This window comes from Triticum aestivum, chromosome 5D, assembly GCF_018294505.1.
Source record: "Triticum aestivum cultivar Chinese Spring chromosome 5D, IWGSC CS RefSeq v2.1, whole genome shotgun sequence".
Classification (NCBI taxonomy): Eukaryota; Viridiplantae; Streptophyta; class Magnoliopsida; order Poales; family Poaceae; genus Triticum; species Triticum aestivum.
The window spans coordinates 175394253-175409680 of record NC_057808.1 but is presented as its reverse complement, the minus strand read 5'-3'; the positions used below and the strand labels follow the sequence as shown (position 1 = coordinate 175409680).

Below are 15428 nucleotides of genomic sequence, written 5' to 3'. Positions count from 1 at the left end.
ACCATTTTGGTTAACCGTTGCATATGGATGTAGTTCAAATTTGAATTACGGTCATTAAATATGGCTACAAAATCACATAAATGTCTTTAAAAGGTCAAATGACCCATAGAATTTTCCAAAATTTCACATTACAGTTGTAGTAGTGCATGTTAGACGTAGAAAAAAATTAAAGGCCGTAAGAGGAAGCTATCTCCCGTTCGTCATCAAACATGCATTGTTCCCTGTCGGAACCACGAGCCTTTTAGTGTGCTCCGGTTTGTGAGGGGTTTGTGTCCAAACCTTTGTCAAACATGCCAATTTTTTTACCACATCATCTTGGCGGCATGACATTACATCAACCAAGGTTTCATGTCTTTCTGATATTTTTTATTTTTTGGAATTAAAATGCCATGTCACTCCATGCATACATATGCATGTGTCTAGGTCGCGAGACAAATATGTTTGAAAATTCCTTCTAATTTACTGCACATGGAATTAACTCGCACACAAATACACAAATATGATTTTTTAAACCGTTTTGGTTAGCCGTTGCATGTAGATGTAGTTCAAATTTGAATTACGGTCATTAAATGGCTAGAAAATCACTTAAATGTCTTAAAAGGTGAAATGACCCCTGAAATTTTCCAAAATTTGACATGACTGTTGTACTAGTACTACAAAATTTCTCGTACATTTAAAACTCCATCCATTGTCACTTTACTCCAAATTCGTCTTTCACAGCTAATAAAAAATATCTACAACATCACACGCAGTTGTTTTCTAGGAACCGTTTGCGATGAAAATATCTGGGTCTATTTAAGTCTCCCTCCTTAAGCTTCGCCGGCTCATCTGCTCCAGTGCCGGCAACCCTCGAATCCATGAATCTCGAACCCCATTCCCGCACCCCCTTCTTGCAAAGATAACATTGTGGAAACGCTTCGTGAAGGCCCGTACGATGGCCGCGTCCCCCCCCCCCCCCCCCGAGCGCCGCCGCCTACGCCGAGAGTGCCGCTGCATCCGCATTGAGCGCCTGCTGCGACGGTGGCTGCAAATGCCGAGAGCACTCGAGCTGCCGTCCGTGCCGCTGATGTCGCCCTGGCTCGGGTCGAGGCATCCATGCCAAGATCGAGGATGCACACGCTAAGATATTCCAGGCCACCTCGGACTACAGCAGGCAATCCACGTCTGAAAAGGCGACGATGGCCATGGAGCACCTGCTTCCTCATGAGGTCGCCGAGTGGGAGCTGGAGATGCAGGAGGCGGCAGAGATCGAGGAGCGCCAGGAGGAGGAGTTGCGCGTGGCCGAGGTCGAGGTAGAGAAGAGTCTGTCCGTCAAGGAATCGGCGGCGGAGTACCAACGCAAGCTCTGGCACAGCCACTACTACGAATACTACAACCTTGAGGGCGGCGCCGAGGATGAGGACAAGGACGAGGACGCGGCCGACTTCGGCAGGGGGACGCAGAGTCCACCAACGGCGGCATGTCGCCAGGACAAGTCATCGACGTCTCATCTCACACCGGCGATGCATAGGCTGGCGCGGCGGCGGATTTGTTAAAATTATGCGTACTTAGGCTTTGTTTTTAATGCTGGTCTTTTGTTAGAGAAATGTTTAGGTCAACTGGCTCTGTTTAATTACTAAAATTGCTCGATTCAATAAGTGTGGTCTGTCTGCTGTACGCTATTTTGTGTGCCCAAATTAGCAAGCGATATTAAATTATGCAATGACGTACCCAGGGAAATTTCCACCAAAATTTGAATTATCAAACTCATCCCATGCGCGTAAAGCAGAAGAATCGTTTGCGATGCACACAATCGTTCAAAGTGAATGGTCCGGCGACACCGCGCGCAAAGTTTCCCTCCACATTTATGAAATTTTGGCCTACCGCCAAAATATCTACCCCCGCCCCTTCCCCCCTTCCCCACCCCTTTTCTCCCCGACCACAAGTCACATTTCCCTTGTTTCCTCCTTCCTTCCTTCCTTGCTAAGCTATAGCCGCTTCCTCGCTCTCACCGTCTCGCATCCTACTGCCGGGGTCGCCATGGTCTTCTTCAAAGACCTCTCCAGCGGTTCCTCCTCCGGCGACGACTCCTTCACCACCCGGGTATGCCTCTCTTCTCTCTCTCGGGCTATGACTTCGAATGAAGGATTTTTACCCAGCGGTCGATTTGAGTCATTTCTTCCTCTTGTAGCTCCCTAGGACCATCAGTGGCAACGAATGGAGCGGGGTGGCTGAAGATCTATCTGCTCGTTGTCACCATCAATCTCCATGCGTGAAGTTAGTTGCGTTTGAATCTATGGACAGTGGGAGGAAGTTTCTGGCATGTGTAGAGAAAGTTAGACCCTCTTTCGTTGTTACAAATCATTTGTTAGATGTGATTCAGACACTGTCACGGTCCCAACCCATTCATACCACACCTTCAACCAAACGCATCCTAAGACAGTGTCACAGTTTGTACCTAGTATCTTAAATTGTTGCCATCTCATCAGCGGTGCCATTAGAAAATTATTTGGCACCGCTTCAGCAGTTTGTGCAGCCAACTTTGGTCCACACATCCGAGCAGCCAAGCAGTAAAATACTAAATCTTTATGGCACGAAGGAACTGGGCATCAGAGCAACTACGTGCTCCGGAGTCCGGGTCCCTGAATTTTTTCCGCTGCATCGGCTCGCCACTGCAGGGCACCGGTGCGAGATGTAGCAACAGTTGTCTTTACCCCAGTTTTGGCATACATAGTGGACGGCCTTAGTGCTATTAGTTCTATGTTACTAAATTTGTGCATGTACACACCTGTTAGTATCAATTTGCTGTCATCCAAACACTATCGCTATGCTGTTGCAGTTATATTTACCTTCCTCATAAAATGTTCAATTTGTTATTTATTGTACATGAGTAAGAACTTGTAGCATTGTTGTAGTTAATTATAGCTTCTGATGTTCCAGAATTTGGTTGTTGTCTCAGTAGCAATTAATTCATTTGCACATTGATCTTTTTGAGAAGATATGTCATAATTAACATGTTTCTTCAGTTTTTCAAAATAAGCATTGGTGATTTTCTATGTTGCTATAAACCCATTCCCTACAATTGTTACCGATCTAGTTTTAAATATTATAGGATGAACAGAAGTGTTCTTACTTGGAGTGGGTTGATCAAGAGTGGCCACAGTCTTTGAAGATGTGCCTAGCGAAGCTCTGGAGCATGTATGAGGAAGAGAACAGACGTAGGCTTAGAGAAACTGTTGTCAACGCTGAAGAATATTTGAAGATGCGGGATAAAAAGTTGAAGGTGGAGAATGAGCTTAGATTTTTTAAATCAGACTTTGCTAAGATGGTGTTGGCGAAGGAGGAGGCACTTTCCCAATTGGCCCGTGCAAAACAGGTTCTTTCTGAACTGAAAGCAGAGGTGGATAAGACGAGCCTGGATGATCTCGATTAGGGAAATGAATATACTGTTCTTATGAAGTTGAACTAGCTATGTGTTGTACTGTGTTGTTTCCATGTAGCTATCGTACTGTGATGTTATAATATATTTATGTGCCTCATATGAAATTGGCAAACAGCTGTTCGATATGAAATGTGAATTTGCGTAATACTGGAATTATTAATTGTAAACTAATAAACCTGCTAAATGTGTCATGGACCTTTGCAAACGGTTCTAGCAGTAAAATCGCTTGCGATGGATAGCCCAATGCCACACAATTTTCTTCATCAAATCGTGTGTGATGTAGTTGATAAAAGCAAAGAGTTAACCAAGGCAGAGCGTGTGTGATAGTTACACCTTTCACACACGAGCCTACACATAAAACTGTGTGGGATGTACATACAAACGGAAACGTTTTCCCTGAATTGACTGTGTGGGATGTACATAAGAACGGAAACGTATTCCTTGGATTGACTCTGTGTGATATACATACCTACGGAAATGTTTTTCTGGGATTCACCGTGTGGGATGTACATACCTACGGAAATGTTTTTCTAGGATTCACCGAGTGGGATGTACATACCTACGGAAATGTTTTTCTGGGATTCACCGTGTTGGATGTACATACCTACGGAAATGTTTTTCTGAGATTCACCGTGTGGGATGTACATACCTACGAAAATGATTGGGTTTCGATGCCTCGCCCGATCGCACACGACCCCAGCCTGTGTCCCAGGAGGGCCTATCCCCGACGATTTTTGGGTCGTGTGGGAAGGACCCCCCTATCGCACACACTCACTTGGCGATGGTTCCAAATGCCGTCGCGGAAAGGGGTTAAAAATCGTTTGTATAACACCGACGCGTACGAGTGACCTCTCCGATACTCGGAGTGACAAATCCTAATCTGGATCTATGCCAACCCAAAAACACCTTCGGAGATACCTGTAGAGCATCTTTATAATCACCCAGTTACGTTGTGATGTTTGATAGCACACAAGGTATTCCTCCGGTATCCGGGAGTTGCATAATCTCATAGTCGAAGGAATATGTATATGACATGAAGAAAGCAATAGCAGTAAAACTGAACGATCAATACACTAAACTAACGGATGGGTCATGTCCGTCACATCATTCTCCTAATGACGTGACCCCGTTCATCAAATGACAACACATGTCTATGGTTAGGAAACTTAACCATCTTTGATTAACGAGCTAGTCCAGTAGAGGCTTACTAGGGACACACTGTTTTGTCTATTTAACCACACATGTATCAAGTTTCTGGTTAATACAATTCTAGCATGAATAATAGACATTTATCATGACATAAGAAAATATAAAATAACAACTTTATTATTGCCTCTAGGGCATATTTCCTCCAGGCTGCTAGGTGGACATAAGGCACCAGGGCGCGCCAGACCCCCCTGGCGCACCCTGGTGGGTAGTGGGCCCCTCGGGCCACCTCCGGTGCCCATCTACTGGTATATAAGGTGTTTTGACCTACAAAAATTAAGGGCAGGACATTCAGGACGGAGCGCCGCCGTCTCGAGGCGGAACTTGGGCAGGAGCACTTTTGCCCTTCGGCGGAGCGATTCCGCCGGAGGAACTTCCCTCCCAGAGGGGGAAATCGAAGCCATCGTCATCACCAACAACCCTCTCATCTTTGGGAGGAAAATCTTCATCAACATCTTCAACAAATACCATCTCATCTCAAAACCCTAGTTCATCTCTTGTGTTCAATCTTTGTACTGGAACCTCTGATTGGTACCCGTGGGTGACTAGCAGTGTTGATTACATCTTGTAGTTGATGCTATATGGTTTATTTGGTGGAAGATTATATGTTCAGATCCATTATGCTATTTAATATCCCTCTGATCTCGAGCATAAATAATATTTGTGAGTAGTTGTCCTTGTTCTTGAGGCCACCGGAGAAGTCATGTTGCAAGTAATCATGTGAATTTGATATTCGTTCGATATTTTGATGATATGTATGTTGTGATTACCTTAGCGGTGTTATGTGAACGTCGACTACATGACACTTCACCATCTTTGGACCTAAGGAAATGCATTGTGGAGTAGTTATAAAATGATGGGTTGCTAAAGTGACAGAAGCTTAAACCCTAGTTTACGCGCTATTCCATAAGGGGCTAATTTGGATCCATATGTTTAATGTTATGGTTAGATTGTTATCTTAAATCTTCTTTCGTAGTTGCGGAGGCTTGCGAGGGGGTTAATCATAAGTAGGAGGCTTGTTCAAGTAAGAACAACACCCAAGCACCGGTCCACCCACATATCAAATTATCAAAGTAGCGAACGCGAATCAAACCAACATAATGAAAATGACTATGAAATTCCCGTGTGACATCAAGAACGCTTTACTGATTATCTGAGATCATTCTGTCCTGTCCTTTGCCATCGAAAGGATTGGGCTACCTTGCTGCACTTATTGTTACTATTTTTACTTGTTACTTGTTATAAATTATCTTGCTATCAAACTACCTGATATCGACAATTTCAGTGCTTGCAGAAATTACCTTGCTGAAAACCACTTGTCATTTCCTTCCGCTCCTCATTGGGTTTGACACTCTTACTTACCAAAAGGACTACGGCTGACCCCTATACTTGTGAGTCATCAGTCTCACCACCGGCCTCCTCACGCCGACCTCATCTTATCGCGCGGACCTCCTCTGCTAGAGGTCTCACTGTCGGCCTCCTCACGCCGAGCTCAACGCCCGATGGAGCTCCTCCATCGTAGGTCTAACCGTTGGCCTCCTCGCGCCGACTTCATCTCCCAATGGACCTCCCCATCTGGAGGTCTCACCATGCGAACTCCATCGCATGGTCGTGAATCCACAAAGCTCGCCATAACCGGCTCAAGGGCTATGCCTCACCGTTTACAACCAGGTAGTATCTATCTAATTATCCATAAATATTACCATCACAAAAAATTGTCCACGTCTGCCATTACTACCTTCTGTAGATAAATCGACCATGCCCGTGCCGCATCGTTGGTTTGCCGCTCTAGCCTCATTGTGCAATATCATCGCGTGACCTCACCGCGAAGGCCTCACAGCGCGATTTCATCACGCGGGCCTCGTCGCTCCGGCCTCGTCACCCGACGGGCTCAGACAACACTGCACGAGCTTCAACACGTGAACAACAATCTGTGAAACCTCGCCGCAACCGGCTCGAGGGCTCCGCCTCACCTCTTACAGACACATGCAATATTTATTTATTTATTTATTTTCTCATCCATGTCAAAATTTCATGAGAATTATTTCTGCTAGTATACTCTATGTATGTAGATTACAATCAGGACATGGCAGTCTATGAGACGTGAGGGTACCTACCACCGGATGGTAGGATTTACTACGAGTATTTACAAGATGTTTGAACTGCCAAAACGTGTTATATTTAAAAGCAGAGGATGCAATTTTTATATATACATAAATGAGATCATTAGAATCATATATAATTTTTAATAATAATTATCAGATACCTCAAAGTGGGTTCATCAAAATTCTATTTGAGTCTGTATTTATATTTTTTGAGGGGATACTGAACTATTTTTATAACGCAAAAATAACTACGCTGCCTGACTGGGCCTGGCCTATTCAGGGGCGTGCCCACACACACACACATTGGACACTAACGGGCCCAACGAACGACCCATACTCGATACCCCCAGCCCGCTAGGGTTTTGCTGGCAGGTATAAAATACCCCTTCTTCTCCTCTCCCATTCCTCCCTCCTATCAACTCGACCACAGAGCGGCGGCGGCGGCGGCGGCAGCGGGAGAGAGAGAGAGGAGAGAGCTCCAGCCATGGTGCACGTCAACTTCTACCGCAACTGTAAGACCGCTCCACGATCCTCCTGTCTCCCATACCCTCTTGTGCTCTCTGCTCAATTGTATTCAGTCATTTGTGTCTTCGTGCTCGCCGTGATCTGATGGGGTGGTGCTCGCATAGGCTTAGTTGCAGCAAGTTGCTATCGGTTAGCCTTCTGCTTCCTGCTACGGCAGCGGCTTGCCGCAACGCAGAGCTCTGAGATCTCTTAGCTGTGGCGTCTTACTTCGGGCATGGCTGCTGAGAGGTCAGCGATTTGTAGCCGTGATGTCTTGCGTGCCGAGTTGCTGTAAGGGGAGGGGGAAGGTTGATTAGCGAGTGCATGATTTGCGTCGGCGTGATGCCGTTGTTGGATGAGAGGTTTGTTTGCATAAGATTTTGGCATGCCTGTTGTTCTGAATACCTGGATTTGAGTCGTGCCTGGCATGAGGACCGCGCCCTAGGTCTAATTAAAGGTGTGTCTTACTTGAGCACTGGACATTTGTTTACTGTTAGCTCTCTCATTACGCTCAGTTGGTAGTCTCGTCAGATTTAAACAAGTTCCTTGCTTCAGGGATATTGGTATGCAGTCCATAGCCATCAGGTTTACCGATAACTTTAGTATCAGGCCAGCCGAAGTGAAGTCTAAACCTATATCTGTTTCACGGTGGAAATTATTCACTTCCTACTGTTACTGGTCCTTCATGTGGGAGCTTTGAATTTGGTATATACCATGCCAATAGAATAGTCACAGAAATGATGGTGGTGCTTCATAATGGAGCCACCTGATTATGTTGTATGCCATAGCCTAGATGTTGCATATTCTTTTTTGCCAATGTGTTATTATAATTGCCTGCTTTTAATGCACTTGGACATAGTGGCATATGTTGTCCCACTTTGTACCTGGCACTTGCTCTATGCTACAAATTGCCCATGTTTGTTCTGTTTTTACTGCCTTGTTTCCATATTTACAAGTTAAATGTTTTCTCTTGCAGATGGTAAGACATTCAAGAAACCAAGGCGTCCTTATGAGAAGGAGCGTCTTGATGCAGAACTAAAGCTGGTTGGTGAGTATGGACTGAGGTGCAAGCGTGAGCTCTGGAGGGTTCAGTATGCATTGAGCAGGATCCGTAATGCGGCAAGACACTTGCTCACACTGGATGAGAAGAATCCCCGCCGTATCTTTGAGGGCGCGGCTCTTCTCCGTCGCATGAACCGCTATGGTCTCCTTGCTGAGGGCCAGGACAAGCTTGATTACGTCCTTGCCCTGACTGCTGAGAACTTCCTTGCAAGGCGCCTTCAGACTCTTGTCTTCAAGGCTGGCATGGCAAAATCCATCCACCATGCCCGTGTCTTGATCAGGCAACGCCACATCAGGTATACTTCTGGTATATTTTTCTTGCAATGCATGTTTTGGCATATGGTTCCATAAATTTGCATGTTGATCTAGAAATCTAAATGGTTTGCACTAGTTGTTTAATATCGGTTGCCTGATGCTGGTCTGTTACTGGTTATTACATGCATCTATGAATTACATGTTGGCCTGATACTGGTTACATGCATGTCTGAATTACATGTTGCCCTGATACTGGTTACATGCATGTCCGATTTACATGTTGCCCTGATACTGGTTACATGCATGTCTGAATTACATGTTGCCCTGATACTGGTTACATGCATGTCTGAATTTTATCATCTTTCAGGATGTACTCTGTTTATTGTGGCATGTTCTTTTTGAAATCTACTGTACTTTCATTCACCGCACTGCCTATCTTGTATCATTGCACCTGTTTATGGTCTGATTGCCACGTCAATATTGGATCTGTGGCAACATAATGTTATTGGTAGGTTGTATATCTTGCTAATACCCCACCAAGCAAAGATGTTGAACCTGTTTTCTGTAACTGAGATTATGTCAATATTGTTAGTATTTGCTTCTTGTGTTATACTGTTTGTGGTCTGGTTTATATGCGGCATTCACTTTGAGATTTCATTGTGAAGTGATATCTTTGATGAATGTTCCTGCTTGTTCACTTTGTGAATGAAGTGTTAAAATAATTTTCTTGAAACCATATTGCAGGGTTGGCAGGCAGATCGTCAATGTCCCGTCGTTCATGGTGAGGGTTGAATCCGAGAAGCACATCGACTTCTCACTGACAAGTCCATTCGGCGGAGGCCCTGCAGGCCGGGTGAAGAGAAAGAACCAGAAGAAGGCAAGTGGTGGTGGCGATGCAGGTGGTGACGAGGAAGAGGAATGAGGAACTAGTAGCTATCACCTTATATTTATCAAATGTTGGTGTTATGAGTACTTTAGCTGAGAGGCCGGAGACTTTCATGGGTTATCCTCTTGTCATTTTGTCACTTTATCACTGTTGTTAGCATGTATGCACTTCTTTATGTTTGGAGCTATTTGGTCGTGATGAAAGTTATCTAAAAATGTTTTTGACTATGACATGGAATTCTCCTTCAATTGCTTCTGTTGGGGTGGTTGTCTGATAGTTCGCAAAGGAATCAACTTTTCTTTTTGAGTAAACGAATTAACTTTGATGATGATCTATTTGCTGGTTAGTTTCCTCGAGTTGTCTCCTCCAACGGGTATCAATATTCTCTCCTCTTCGACGTCTCTTTAGCTATACATAGTTCATACAAAACATCCAAACGTGACCACGTGCCCTAGATCCATACATGTAAGTTACCATACTGGACAGCCATTTACCCACATCGAATTTATTTAGGGCTTCTTTTATTCGTAGGATTGCAAAAACGAAATGCAGGATTGTTATAACATTGCCCATTGAATTTTTTACAGGATTTGAGTTTGCTTGATTGTAGTAAAAAAACAAAAACAGAGGATTTCTTCAGAAAGGTTGGAGTGGATGCTAGAAATTCCTAAGAAGGCCCCGTCGGTATACGGGTGAAGAAATCAGAGGAACATGAAAATGTACAGGAATAGAGATTGTTGTGCAGTGTAATCCTGCAGTTCGCAAAAAACAGAGGAATAAGAGAAGGAGATGTGTTCGGTTCAAAGAAAATCATTGGAGATGAGTCGTACACTCGTACTACTAATGCAGTAGTATTAGAGTATTTATTGTGCCACCGAGCTATCTAATCACTGCATGCTGGTTTGTCTACTCTCACACACATGTGAAAAATGTTTTTCTATTCGTCTTGTCCTGTGTTACCTCGGTCCTCCGCCCAAAAAAAAGGCAAGACTAGATTTTTGCATTCCTGTGAAATACTCCCTCCGTCCGGTGAAGAGTATACGTTTTGGTTTAAAATTTGTCCACAAAAGAGTGTACTTCTATCTTTGCAATGCACTTTAAAGTATTTTCTCTCATCACACAGTAATCAAGATCAATAGCATTCTATACACAGTCTTCTTAATTTCTACATGCACTTAGCTCATTGGGGTTGGGTAATTAAAGAAAGAGAGATGGTGGCTTGCATCTTTCCAATACATTTTTTACTCCACTCCATAATTTGTCCTAAATTTTTTAGACGTACACTTTTAACCGGACGAAGGGAGTAGACACTATTGATGCATCTTTCCACATGTACATTGTAGATGATTCCTTTGATCCGAACGCCAGCGAAGGAAATAAAACTATGGAATGAGCATTCCTCTGGAAAGGTAAGCAATCATGTGAAGCGAACACACCCGAAGTGTAGTAGAAATCAATTCATAGGAAATTCCTATAGGATTCAATCCTATGAATCAAACGACCAATGCAGAAAAATTCCTACGGATTCTAAACCTTTAAAAATCCTATGAAAATGCTTTGAATCAAAGAGGGCCTTAGAAGTTCTTCACATATCTACTCACGCAATGGGTTCAGAAAGTTTCATGACGGCTCTTGCGATCTTGGGATTGTTGACAAGATGAGCATAGTATCTTCATCAAATCTTACAAATTGGAGACTACATCCCAAAGGTCATCAGATATATCATCATCATCTCCACCAAACATCACAAGAGCTTCGGTCACAATTTGGAACCCATCTTTGAGAGTGGTAACTAGTGGATCATCAAGAACTTTCACTACCTTAGCCTTCTTTTTCGGTGGTCCTTCGGGGTGAGAAGACTCACCAACATTTGGTGACGTGTTCACCTCACCATTCTCCTCATCACCGACGTCAATAGAAAGGAGATCATTTCTAGACTTTGCATTCATCACCGTAGCCGCGGTTGTCCCCAAAATGGTCGCCATGGCATGATAGTGCTCAGTTGGGCTATTCAAGAAGGGGGCATCCGATTTGTGGGCCTACAAAAAATGTGCAAGTCATTAGCATAATGTAGGCAAAATATGGCATGATATCGTTCATATCATTAAGCTTACCATACAATGACCAGCATAATTTTCTTCGTTGAGCCTAATTGTGCAAGTATCTTCATCCATAGAGCTCCACTTAAATTCTTCAAATCGGCCACCCTACCTCAAATCCTCCTCCACTTCTTGAGATGGTTTCTAACTTCATCAGAGGTGACAACTAGCTTGAATTGCTCGTTGAAAATCGCAACACATTGTTTATGATGCGTCTCCTTGAATCCTAGCAACAATGTCAGCCAAAAACCTAGCATAGTGTTGGTCATGTAAGTGGTCCATACAATGACCCCACTTTTCTTGGAGTTCCCACTTGGAATGGTAACTTCAACACTGTCAATTTCTGTCTAGCCATCAAAAGATAGCAAAAGAATGGTTTAAAGCATCTCAAATGCATGGTTTCAACATATAAATGGTATGATTTGTCGAGCCATCAAAAGGTTGCAATAAAATGGATGAAAGCATGACAAATACATGGTTCAATATAGTAAATGATAAAAATCTGTCCAGCCATCTAAAGGTTGCAACAAAAAAAGGATGAAAGCATCACAAATACATGGTTCATGATAAATGATACAATCTGTCCAGCCATGAAATAAATGCAAAGGTAGCTGCATAAACACTACAAATGCGTAGAGTGTGTCACGCTCATAAATTTCCACACATGAGTTGCCTATCTTCCCACATTTGGGCGGTAATTTGTAACCTATGGTCTACCGTGGCCCTACTGTCACTTGCTTATTGCCTTGATGTTCGAATTGGTTAGGTGGTCCATGTCACTTCTGGTATAATAAAATGAGCAAACCCTAGTGATGCAAATTTTATTTTAGACCATGGCAAATTTCATTTTTTTACCATGGCACATTTATCTTTTGCACCATGGCTTTTTTACGTGTTGGACCATGGTCAACAATTTTAGCAACATGGTCACTTCTTTTTGGAGCATGACAAAATCGTTTTACAAACCATGGCAAATTCCCTTTTTTTACACATTTCGTTGAACAAATGATGGTAATTTGCGATAATTTTGTACCATTGAAGATTTATATTTTTGAACATCCCATGGGAAAATACGTTTTCATAAGACTATTTTAATAATAATTATTTTTCAATATTTTTGTTTGCCATCATCTAATGAAACAATGTATTCTAAAAAATGGAAAATCTAATGAAACAACGGCAATCTAGGTTCAAACACAACTGTTATATTTTCTTTGTTTTTTGTGTCCAAGATATGGCCGATTTAGTTCTCACGCACAACAAATGTAAATTTTCATGTATAATATGCATTTGCAACGTAGTTTTTTAATTTTTAATGTTATTGGGGTTTTGAACTGTTTTTTGTTAGACAATCAATGTCGCTTTTTGGGAGGAGGCTAGCCAAAACGCTGATGGCCGTGCTTGATTCTAGTCGAGTTCTCGTAAACATTCGCTCGGCTTGGGCATGCCGCTTTCCTAAATGGGCAGGCCCAGCACGCGGGAGGCCACTGCGTTTTTTTTTTGTTTTCCTTTTCTTTTCTTTCTGCAAATACTTCCAAATATTCTAAATCTGTATATTATAAGAAAAACTTACATAAAACATAAAAAAATGTTAACCAAGCATTTGAAAATATGTTAAATGCGTGTAGAAAAATATTTCCCATGTATATGAACAACATATACAAAAAAAATTATAAAAATATGTATGGATTTTCTTGATCATATATGTTGAAAAAGTATTTGAAAAATGTTAGTCAAGCATTTGATTTTTTTAGATATGTATAGATTTTTTTTTGCCATGTTATGAAAAATATATACAAAAAAACACAATGTGCATGAAATAATATTGATCATGTATTTAAAAAAAATGCTCCTAGTGTATACCGAAAATGCAGAACATATATTAAATAAAAGTAGATACAAAATATATATTTAAATAAAGTTAAATCTGTATTCAAATTTTTTTAAACATGTATATAAAAATGTTCTTGATGTATAAAATGAATCTTTATTGTGTGGGATTTTTTTTATTGACATAAAAAATGTTCGCCCGATATTGATTTTGTAACCATGTATTTAAAATACAAGTTTTGTATTAAAAATGTTAAACATGTATTTAATAAAATAAGCCAAAAATATACAATGTGTATGGAAAAAGATAGACATAAAAAATATAAGCTTTAAAAATTATTTATGATGTATTTGAAAATGTTAAATCTGAATATAAAATATGTTTCTGATGTATACAATAATGTTGAATGATCATGAAAAAAAGTTGACATGTGTTAAAAAAAATGAACCGACAAAAACGATAAAGGAACAAAGAAAAATACAGAAACCCAATAAAAGCCAAAAAAGAAAAGCAAAAAAAGGAAAACTAAAATAACCAATGCAAAAGAATGTAAACAGTGTAAAGTGAGAAAGAAACAAAGAAAACTGATGAAGACCTAGAAATGAACAAAGAATAACAAAGAGAAAAGAAAATAAAATCAATAAAACTGTGAAAGAAACAAAGAAAAACAGGAAAATAAAGAAAAACGGTGAAGGAACAAAAGAACCCCAAAAAAGGTAAAAGTAAGTGAAAAATAAGCGAAAGAAGTGAGCGACGTACGCAGCCAACCTCCAACCTCCGAGTGAACAAGCGCGGACAAAAAAACGCCAAGCATAGGCCGGCCTAGTAGTGTACTTCCAGAGCTCTCTCGCATTAAGTGAGATATACTACCTTCCTTCCCGTTTATATAGCTTATCTTAATTTTTTTTTCATTTTATAAGTCTCAGTTTAATTGTTGTCCATCACATGTTCAGATTTTAAGGTGTGTTAAATCGATGCATGCGAGAATTAAAAAAATCATCAATGCATGTAAAAGTTGTTAGATCATTTATTGGTGACGCATTCATGCATTGCCACTAATGGAAATAAATTCTAAGAGACTGGGTCTCATTTAGCAGCTGGTAAGACCCACTCCGATGAATGCCACGTTGCCTCCCCAATCTCAAAGCACAAATCCCACTTTAGTTTCTATATTCCGAACTACCGATTCCTACTGTACCCTGTACGTATCCTAAGCAGTTGTCTTGCGTACGTACGCAACTCCCATGTTAGGGTAGGCTTGTCCTCCTTTTGTTCGTCTCGACCATGGCGGGCCCAAACGACCTCGTCGCCGGCGGCCAGTCGGACTGCTCGACCACGGCGGCCGCACACCATGTTGCTGGCCGGGCGGACACCTCTTCGACGGCGGACGTGGGCCATGACGTCAACGCGGGCGGCAGGACCAACTCCTCGTCTCGACGGTGGTGGGACGCCAAGACGCTTCGGATTGCTCCATTCTGTTGCATTCGCTAACGCCGGCGTCGGTGAACTCCATGAATATATGTGTATAGTCTAGTTTGGTCGATCGATTCCATTAGTCCCATGCTAATGCTAGCCCTTGATTAGAGTAGTCTAATGCTTGGCCAAACTGTTATAGCATTAAATTTATAGAATTAAACTTGAAAGTACTTCAGATAATAATGTTGAAGATTATGCACTGAACACATGAATTTCATACACACGAATAACTTGGCTACATCCCAGCGAACTCACGTATGCACAGGTGGATCCGCCGGAACCGACAGTTCGGCCGCCATCTACGAGTGGCCTGGTAACATCTATCCCTGTGACTAAACCTGTGGTGAGTTGCAAGAAATCGTTATCGCTCGGTACTCCGGTTCCTTCGCAGAAGTCGAAAGTGAAACCATGGAGTGGTCCGTTGCCGAAGGAGGGGCCGCCGGCTATCACCTTGTCCGACTTTTTTCGTCCCGAGTGCTGGACGAGAGTGACTAGGAGAAAGAAGAAGGGTGGTCGGATGGTGTCGCAGCAATTGCCGGTGGTGACCGGTATGCGTGATATTCGGGCGGCTAGATCGGCGCGT

The 15428-nt window shown here is 42.3% G+C and overlaps 1 protein-coding gene across 1 annotated transcript; it reads left to right on the top strand.

Moving 5' to 3' along the window:
* The first annotated feature begins 7088 nt into the window (after window positions 1-7088).
* LOC543424 (40S ribosomal protein S9-2) lies at window positions 7089-9669 on the top strand. Its single transcript, XM_044539974.1, has 3 exons — window positions 7089-7244; window positions 8213-8594; window positions 9298-9669. The coding sequence occupies exons 1-3, from the start codon at window positions 7217-7219 to the stop codon at window positions 9473-9475; spliced, it is 588 nt and encodes a 195-aa protein (XP_044395909.1). The 5' UTR covers window positions 7089-7216; the 3' UTR covers window positions 9476-9669.
* Window positions 9670-15428: the final 5759 nt, after the last annotated feature.

Bases quoted from the DNA above. Each gene is read 5' to 3' on its own strand.
- LOC543424 (XM_044539974.1), top strand. From the start codon at position 7,217: ATGGTGCACGTCAACTTCTACCGCAACT. The intron at 7,245-8,212 runs GTAAGACCGCTC...TTTCTCTTGCAG, and splicing joins CGTCAACTTCTACCGCAACT to ATGGTAAGACATTCAAGAAA. The intron at 8,595-9,297 runs GTATACTTCTGG...ACCATATTGCAG, and splicing joins ATCAGGCAACGCCACATCAG to GGTTGGCAGGCAGATCGTCA.